A 9714-nucleotide genomic window follows, 5' to 3' on the forward strand; every position below is an offset into this window, starting at 1 on the left:
TCTACGAGGTTTAGCATAGAGGATATTATTAAAGAAAAAAATGCCAGTGAAGAAGGACGTCCACAACGTTCAAGCCAGTGTGTCCACCAAGGTTTTGCCTTGGCCTCCACCGCCGGCAGACCGGGTGGCACTTTCCGTTGATGGAGCGTTCTCTTCGGCTAATGGCTCGGCAGCGACAGGTATGATCTTGAGGAGACATGATGGTTCTATCATCTTCGCAGCATACCGGTGCTTATTTAACTGCAACGATGCTCTCGAGGCGGAGTTGCATGCACTAATGCAGGGTATGGCGTTGGCCGTGCAACATACCAATGTTTCTATTATCGTCCAATCGGACTCCTCGGAGGCATTGACGGCGTTATCGGGAGATAATCTGTCACGGTCAGCATATGGGCATTTGATAGCTGAGATTAAGCATCTTATGGTAGATCATGAGTGTATTCCTCAAAAACTAGAGCGAGAGCAAAATAGGGTAGCAGATCGTTTGGCAGTGTATAGTCGTACGAAGAGTACTAATGCCGTATGGCTTCAGCATGGACCACCTTGTATTGAGGAGTTGGTGCCTCTCGATTGTAACTCTATGCATATGGAATAAAACTCTTTACCCCCACAAAAAAAACTATATGGAATTTCCTAACCGACGCTCGCTGCGTCGAGTTGTCAAGGCTTCGCACAAAGGAGAGCAACTAGCGATCAATATGGGCTGGCCCAATTACGAGATAGCGCACGCGTTACAGCGTCCGGTTTTGGGAACCTTCTGGAGGGTTCCTGAACGGTTTTGGGAAACATTCTAGAAGATTCTTGAAACGGGTTTTCACTGATTGTTTATGTTTGCTTTTTCTTTGTTGTTATTTCTGTTTTTTTCTTTTTCTTTCTCCATTTTTCTGTTTCTTTATTTCATCTTTCAATTCCTTTTTCTTCTCTTTTTATTTTCTTTTTGTTCTTAAGAATTTCAAATTCTTTTCTAAAATTCTTAAAATGTTCAAAAGTTGGAAAATGTTATTGTTATTATTATTTTCACAAATTCATAAAATGTTCTTTATTTTCTAAAAAATGTTCCCATATTATTAAATATGTTTGCTTTTCAATAAAAGTCTATAAGTTTACAAAATGTTCACATTTCAAATTATGTTTGGCAGTTTCAAAAAATCTCCCATTCCAAAATTTGTTCACCAAATTCAAAAAAAAGATGTTTTCAAATTTTGTTGCGAGTTTCCATAAATGTTTTCATTAAAAGAATTGTTCGCAAATTACAAAAAATGTTCATGTGGCATTTTTGTTCGGGAGTTTCAAAAAATGGACGCAAGTTTGAAAAAATCTTCCTGTGTTCAAGTTTTGTTCAACAGTTTCAAAAAATGTTCCCAATTTTCAAAAATGTTCGAGTATCCAAAATTTGTTTCTGAATTACAAAAAATGTTCGGGTTTTCAAAAAAACTTTCATGTTTTATATTATTGGGCGATTTTATAAAACTGTTCCCATTTCAAAAAATTGTATGCAGTTTTTGAATTGATGTCTTATTCGAAATTTTATTCACATTTTCTAAAAGTGTTCGCTGTTTCATACAACCTTCATATTTTCTTATCTACAATAGCCTTTCTCATACACATTTTTAAAAACAAGAACATATTTTTTTTGTAACTTCTGTACAAATGAAAAAAAATCAGGAACAAAATTTTAACTTCAGAACATTTTTTAAAATTTCGAACACATTTTGAATTTCAGCGGACAAAATGTTTGCATATTTGAAAAAATGTCCATCTTTCAAAAAATGCTCAGAAATTCAAAAAGAACCCTGTTTCAAAGTGTGTTCTTAATTTTTAAGAAATGTTCGCCTTTCAAAATATGTTCATAACTTCAAATATGTTCCGCTTTCATTTTTTGTTCACAAATTCCATTAATGATCATAACGGTTGGTTTTTCTTAATTTTGTTCTGAGTTTCGATTTTTTTGTTCAAAGATGCAAAAAAATGTTTTCTCTTGTCAAAAATGTTTTTGTTTTTGTTCATTTTTTAACATTTGTTCATAAAATAGAAAAACAATTCTTTTTAAATTTAATCACAAAATCAAAAAATGTTCGTGTTTGTCAAAAAAATGAAATTGAAAAAATGTTCCCTTTTTTCAAAATTCGTTCACAAATTCACACATTCTTTCCATTTTGAAATTTGGATACGAATCCAAAAATTGGGCAATATTTTCAATACCTGTACATGTATTTTGAAAAAAATTCAGAATTTATTTTACAAGTATTCAGATTTTTATTTAAATGTTCGAAAAAATAGAATTTTTATCTGTCGGTATTCTTAGTGCTAAAAGAATTCGCGTTGCTTATTTAACCGTAGTGCTGATCAGCTCCGGCGATTTGGTACTGTTTGTATTAGTGCGGGGTCGCGAGTTCGAGTCCTGGGCGAGGGCAACTCTTTCTTGCGTTGTATTTTTCCACCACTTGCTGCTCCTGCGTGGGCCGGCCCAGACGAAGGCTACCCTGCGCGAAGCCCCGCCAATCTGCCACAGAATGCGGCACATAGGAAGTCCACAACTATATCTCGCATTCAGCAAGACGATGTGTCCTTATCACTAATTCAGGAGCACTCTTTGCATGTCAAATTTTCCCTTTTTTTGGTAAATTCGTTTATTTAAAATGTTTTATCTTTTAAACCGTGCTTCCAAATCTCCAATCATTTTCATCATTGGATTACTAAGTTTCGAGATCTTTAAAACTAGATCCCATGTTGATAGGTTTTGATGAACTTTTTTTTCATGAAAAAACAGACAAAAAACCTAATCGGGAGCACATCTTTCTTCTTTCCGAAAGAGGCACCACAGTGCCCCTCGTGGAAGCAAGTCTGTGCCTCGACGAGAAGTAAACTCATGCCTCTCGCATAAGGAAAAAAGAAAGATAACACATTTTTTCGTTTTCGAGAGGCACGCCGAAGGAAAAAAAATATGTTTTTTTTGTTTCTGGGAGGCACGGCCACGCCTTTCGCGGAAGCAAAACTGTGCCTCTCGTCGTAGGAAAAAAACATGTTTTTTTCGTTTCCGAGAGACACCGTGCCCCTCGCGGAAGCAAAAACCATGCCTCTCATGGAAGGGAAAAAAATAATTTTTTCGTTTCCGGCCATGCGTCTCGCGAAAAGAAGGAAAACACAATTTTGCACAGGTTTTTTGTCCAGCTCAAAAAAACCAGGAAACCCCATCTAAAATGTCGAAAACGCGTGCGAAAAATAAAAAAAATCAAAAGAAGTGTCCAGAGCGCGACACAGGGCAGTGGCTGAGAGCGCGCCAAGTCTCAGCCCGCCCCAGTTGACCATTGTGGTGTCCCGCTAAAGCGTTTATGGTTATCGGGCCTACCGATTCATGCACGGTTAAAAAAAACACGGAAGGAAAATGGTAGGGCTGCAGGCATCGAACCCCGGTCTAATAGGAGATTACAACGCAGCTAGCCACTATGCCCACGTTCGGTTTGTGATAACTTGTCGGGGTGAGGCGCAGTGGCGAATCTAGCAGGATATTGGAGGGTAGGCTTAAAACATAAATTTCCTAGGTCTAATTAGCAAATGCAGTGCAATTGTTGCATGTAAAGTACCATAATATATTTGTCAAGCGGTATGTTTAGCTTAAATATGATTTCGGAGGGTAGGCTTAAGCCTATTGAAACCTCCCTAGTGGAATCGCCACTGGTGAGGCGTACTTAAGGCGATTTGATGCGGGTTTTTTCCACCGGTTTTCAGATACCAGGTTTTTTTTTTCTGTTTTTGTTTTTTGTTTTTTCACAGGGTTTCTTCATTTTTCTCTCTTTTACTATTTTTTCTCTGGTATTACTAGTTTTTATCTTTTTTTTCATTGATTTTCTTTAGGTGTTTCTTGGTTTTCACTGGGTATTTTCCTTTCTTTTCATTTTCTTCATTTTTCTTTGGCTGTTTTGTTTTTTTCTTGGGTTTCAACAGTTTTCTTTGTTTACTCTTGGGTTTCATTATTTTTCTATATATAATTTTGTATATATCAAATACATTTTTCTAACACACGTTTAACATTTCTTAAATACCAATTTAACATATTTTTAGCATGTTCAACATTTTTCCTATACATATTTAACATTTTTTATTTTCAAATGGTTTGTTAACATATTTCAAATATAAGTTTAACATTTTTTGCATACATGCCCAACGTTTTTTCTATACACATTTGACATTTTTCAAATTCAAGTTTAATTTTTTTTAATACATGGCTAACATTTTTACTATACACATTTAACATTTTTAAATACAACTTAACACTTTTTAAATACATGGTCAACATTTTACTACACACATTTAACATTTTGCAAATACAAGTTTAACATTTTTAGAATACATGGTCAATACTTTTACTAAACACATTTAACATTTACTAAATACAAGTTTAACAATTTTTTAATACATGGTCAATATTTATATATACACATTTAACAATACAAGTTTAACATTTTTTAATACACGGTGAACATTTTTAATATACACTTTAAAAAAATTCAAATACAATTTTAACATTTTTTGAATACATGGTCAACATTTTTCTATAGATATTTAAAATTTTAAAATGCAAGCTTACATTTTTAATACATGTTCAATATTTTTTATACACATTTAACAGTTTTTAATGTTTGATTAACAGTTTTAAAATACTTGTTTAACATTTTTCCAAACCTTGATTACATTTTTTAACCATAATCAAATTTTTTCACACGTTGTATATTTTTGTGTACATTTTTCGTATACATGCTCATTTATCATTTTAAAATGCATGATTAACATTTTTGAAAACATTATGTAATGTATTTTTTTAATATATATGTTTATACTTTTTGGAATTGTAAACAAAATGTAAAAAAATGAAACAAAAAACGTGAAAAAAACAGAAAAAACACAGAGATTGTGCCCTCTTGGGCCGGCCCATATGGAGCTGCCCTGACGCAACTGTTTCCCTATGTCTAGCTTAAAGCAAGGCATAGGGCGCCCCTTGCTTTTTTTTGGGAGCTCCTAACGGGCGCCTTTAGCGCCAGTTGGCAGTTCGGGCGCCCAAGCGGCTGTGAACTGGGCCGGCCCAGCAAAAAGTCAAGTCAGTGGATAGAGCTCGTTTGCGAGCAAAGAACAGCGAAAAACTGGTTGCGCCACAGGATCGAACCCAAGCCGTCCAGTAGCTAACGACACGGGCAAACCTACTACACTACACCGCACTACTGACGAAATAATGGGAGAATGTTTAAAGTACTCTGTTGCCGCACGATTTATTCATGCACATGTAAATGTACTGTAGCGCTTTGATTTTTAAATTATTTGAAAACATTTGGGAAAAAATGTCATGAATTACAGAAAAGTTCATTCGTTTCGAAAAAAGATCGTATTTCGAAAAAAATCATCGCTCTTGTAAAAAAGTTCACGATTTTCAAAAAAGAGTTCATCGATTTTGAAAAAAGGTCATCGACTTTGAAAAAAAGATCACGATTTTGACAAAAAAAGTTCATCGGTTTTGGAAAAGGGTTCGTCGATTTTGAAAAGAGTTCATCGATTTTGAAAAATAGTTCATCGATTTTGAAAAACAGTTCATCGTTTTGAAAATAGTTCATCGATCTTGAAAGAGTTCATCGACTTAGAAAAAAGGTTCATCAATTTTGAAAAAGTGTTCATTGATTTTGAAAAAAAAACCATCAAATTTGAAAACAGAGTGCATCGATTTTGATAAAAAAGTTTGATTTTGAAAAAGAGTTCATCCATTTTGAAAAAAAGTTCATCGAATTTGAAAAAGCTCATCGATTTGGGAAAAAATGTTCACTGATTTTAAAAAAAGTTCATCGAATTTGAAAAAAGTTCACTGATTTTGGAAAAAGTTCATCAAATTTGAGAAAATTTCTTTCATTTAATTTTTTTTCATTGGTTTGCGAAAAAGTTGACGAAAAAATTAAAAAGTTCATTGAACCAGGAAGAAGGGAAAAAACGGAAAAAGGAAAGTAGATGGATAAAAAGGATGTGAAAGATGTACCTATACACATGAGGTTGGGTGTCGGGGTGGTCATTGCCTTCAAGCAGAAGGAGGAGGTTGCATGTTCGATTCACGCTCTTGCTGAATTACTTTTTCTCTTTTGAAGGCAGAAAAAAACATAAACGAGCCGGCCCATCTAGATCGAAAGGAAAGCTGAGGGGTGTGCGCTGTTTGCGAATAACACCTAAACAAGGGTTTGCCCTTTTTTTAGCGGTAAAGCTAAAATTTATTGATCGAAATCCGGATGAAGTGGAATACGAAGTGGATCGTGGGGTTGGAACCACACATGGCACCCCTCGTCCAAAGAATTCAAGAATTTAGCTAGACTATCTGCATCTTTATTTGTTTTTTTTTGTGGGTGTGCATGTTTATTTGTTGCTCGGCCTTCAAACGTGTAACCCTCATTGCCTTTTGGTTTGATTGAGTCGAGCCCATTGGGTATTCATCAGCGCAGCAGGCACGCAAAGCCCTGCGAGAGCTCATGCGTTCTCCACGTCAAACTGACCGAGAAATGGACATCACCTACAAAAATCGAGAAATACACATAGCGCTTGCCTTGGCCGGCCCACTCGCCCGTGTCAGCCTTCATTACGTACTCCCTCAGTCTCATAATATAATATACTATAATATAAAAGCGTTTTTTTAGAACTAGAGTAGGGTCTACTCTACAGGAGATACAGATTCAGACAGCAACACAGGCCGGAGCAAGTCCGGAACATTAGCGATGATTTCCTGATCGCCAATACTTTTGGTCGCCGCCGCAAGCCCATGAGCCAGGGCGTTGCATTTTCTTCCCACATGGATCACATCGTATGCTGGGAAGGCCGAGAGAGCTTCTCTAATATCCTTGATCAGGGCGTAGCATGGGAAGCGGGATTGGTAACCTGCAGTCACTTCTTTGACGATGGTTTGGCAGTCCATTTCCAAAATCAAAGGCCCAGAGTAATATTTCGTTAGAGCCTGCAGTCCGGCAAGTACAGCTTTTGCCTCGGCTTCCTCCATGCTCTGGCAGAGGGACAGATTTCTGCAAATCGACACGATCACAAGGCCTCTATTGTCCCTGGCAACTGCTCCGGCAGTAAATTCTCCAGTCTCTGTTTGAAAAGCAGCATCGGTGTTTAGCTTGACCGTACCTCGTACAGGACTCGACCACTGTATCTGTTGCTTTGTGGGACAGCGTGGTCGGACAACTGCACCTGCATTGAGTACATCCCCAGCCATCGCTGCCATTTTTAGCTCCTCAGCATACTTCTTCAGGAACTGCACCGATCCCGAAATAGATTCTTTACCACCATTTCATATGCTGTCTTCTCGCAGGTGCCAACATCTCCATAGCAGCAGCAGAATTTTTCCACGTATGTCCTCTGGTACAGTATCCAACAGCACCTGCAGCCAGTCTCCTCCTATGTTTCTGAAAGATTTTTCTGAAGGTAAAGCGCACTCCTTCCTCATGGCCTCTCGAAGTGCTCTGCTCTTTGAACATGTGACCACTGCATGGTATTCATCTTCCTCGTCGTTACCGCAGATGCTGCATGTCGAGTCTAGCTCAATTGTTCTCTTGAATTTATTTTTCTTTGTGGCCAGAGTATTAGTGGCTACTCGCCAACCAAATATCCTAACTTTCTCAGGTACTTTTGCTTTCCATATAAGATCCCAAATGTTGCGGTCTCCTGCCTCTCTGGACGAGCTTGAAGGGTTTGATTGGTCGTGATGGAGGGAAGAGGCTGCTAACCTATACGCACTCCTAACAGAGAAGATCCCATTCTTTTCAGGGTGCCATGCAATGCAGTCTTTTGTATCCGACCTCGGGATGGGTATCTTGCAAATTTCGTCTGCATCAAATTGGTGAAAGATTTGACGGATCAGGCCCACATTCCACTCCTTCTCCTCTGGTTCCATGAGTTGATTGACCCAACGTGTAACATCCCAAATTTTCAATTTGGAATGTTATACACTAGATCATCATGCATATCATATTTTATTTTGCATTTTGGTTGATCCTAGAAATTCTATGCAACTCAATGATCCACAGAGAGAGTTGGGGATTTCGTTATTTTCATATTTGAGTTTTTCTCAAATTTTAAGAATAGGATCATTTGATTTTATTTATTTTATCATTAATTATTTCTATTACAAAAATATGAGAGAGGGAATAAAATGACTTTCCCAAAATAAAGAAATATTAAGGATTTAATAAAAAATCAAATAAGATTTTATTTCAGAGTTTTTCGGTGTTTTATTTGAATTTAGGAAAAATGTGCGTTTTTCAAAATTGCATTTAGGGCCCAAATAAATGTTCACCTTGTGCGGCTTGATTTTAGAAGCCCGCGAAAATTTATTTCGGAATTTTTGGAGTCTATTTAGTATTTCTTTTTATTTTTCTTCCGAACGGAATAATTAAAAAAAACGAACCGACTTCGCACCGCCCGGGGGCAGCCTTTAAATAGCGCCACCCCAGCCCATCAGCCCCGCCTCGATACGCGCGCGCCGCCGGAGCCGCCGCCGACGACGACGATGATCCCGCCGCCCGAGGTTCGTCGCGCCTCGTTTTCCGTGCTGAAAAAAAAAGAAAAAAAAATTCGGCGTTCGTCGTTTTTCTTTTTCTCGGATTAAATCCGCGATTTTTCTGATCGCGATTCCTGATCCGATTTTCATTTTAGTTTAACTTTTCGCTCGTTTATCGGAATCAAGCGATTCAAGCGCTTAGGGATTCGTCTCGAAACCCTCTATCCGTTTAACCAACTTAAACAAGATTTTGCTACTGTAAAATTTGCCCTAGATCCAGATTACTAGAATGAAGTTGTTTTCTTTCGCCGTTTGTCTTTTGTTGGTTCGTTCGATTTGATTCTTTTTGCCAACCGGAGTTCTTAAGTTGAACCTTCTGGTTAGATCTCTTATTTGAGTTTTACCTATGCATTAGATGAGTACTTATTGTATGCTTGTTTGTTTGTCTGCGATAGAATACCCGGAGTGTGCCGCCTGTTACTTCGAATCGTTAGGTTTCGCGGACCATCAGCAAGGCAAGTAACACTTTGATCATACATTTTCTACTACCCAGTTTTATTGCATTAGATCAATCCTCACACATTGCATGATTAGGATCTAATTAAATTGTGGGATGGGAAGTAGATGAGGTAGTACCTATTACCTTTTTATTATCAAACCTTTGAGAGTTACTTCTACATTTGCTTATTATGCCATGCTATGCTAGTAGACGTGGATTGGGTGAGTGAAATCCATGACAGATGTGAGATTGTTAATTAATGGTTTATCTAAGGTGGCAACTTAAACACACATCTGGGTGGATTGAGGCACCTGGGTATTCCAGGACTTGCCTATTTTCTTTTGGACCGCCACCCAGACTCAAAGAGATCATGAGACTATTCATACTGGAAACTTCCGTGTGCAGCCACAAGCTATTATGGTCTCTAGCATAGTTGACTAAGTTGTGCGAACTCTTAAAGTGGTAGACTAGCAGATGTAGGGGATGTAGGTGGTACGGTCTACCCGATCGTAAGGTGCTAGCGCTTCTGAAAGACTATGTCTCGGTCATCCGTCTTCTCAAACACCATGTAGTGCGAGAAACCAAACGGAGGCGATCTAGTCTTGTGGGGAAAAGTGCGCAAACCTCTGCAGAGTGTAATAAACTAATCATGGTTAGCCGTGTCCCCGGTTATGGACATCTTGAGTATCTAGTA

At 37.8% G+C, this 9714-nt stretch overlaps 2 protein-coding genes across 2 annotated transcripts; both read right to left on the minus strand.

The window, feature by feature from the left end:
• Positions 1–6676: 6676 nt before the first annotated feature.
• On the minus strand, positions 6677–7237 carry LOC147971795 (uncharacterized). The gene has a single exon (XM_087524122.1). The coding sequence runs from the start codon at positions 7235–7237 to the stop codon at positions 6677–6679; it is 561 nt and encodes a 186-aa protein (XP_087380248.1).
• Positions 7238–7312: 75 nt separating this feature from the next.
• On the minus strand, positions 7313–7915 carry LOC147971796 (uncharacterized). The gene has a single exon (XM_087524123.1). The coding sequence runs from the start codon at positions 7913–7915 to the stop codon at positions 7313–7315; it is 603 nt and encodes a 200-aa protein (XP_087380249.1).
• Positions 7916–9714: the final 1799 nt, after the last annotated feature.

The sequence above is a fragment of the Triticum urartu genome, chromosome 5A (genome assembly GCF_056163025.1).
Source record: "Triticum urartu cultivar PI428250 chromosome 5A, HENAU_Tu73, whole genome shotgun sequence".
In the NCBI taxonomy this organism is placed as follows: domain Eukaryota; kingdom Viridiplantae; phylum Streptophyta; class Magnoliopsida; order Poales; family Poaceae; genus Triticum; species Triticum urartu.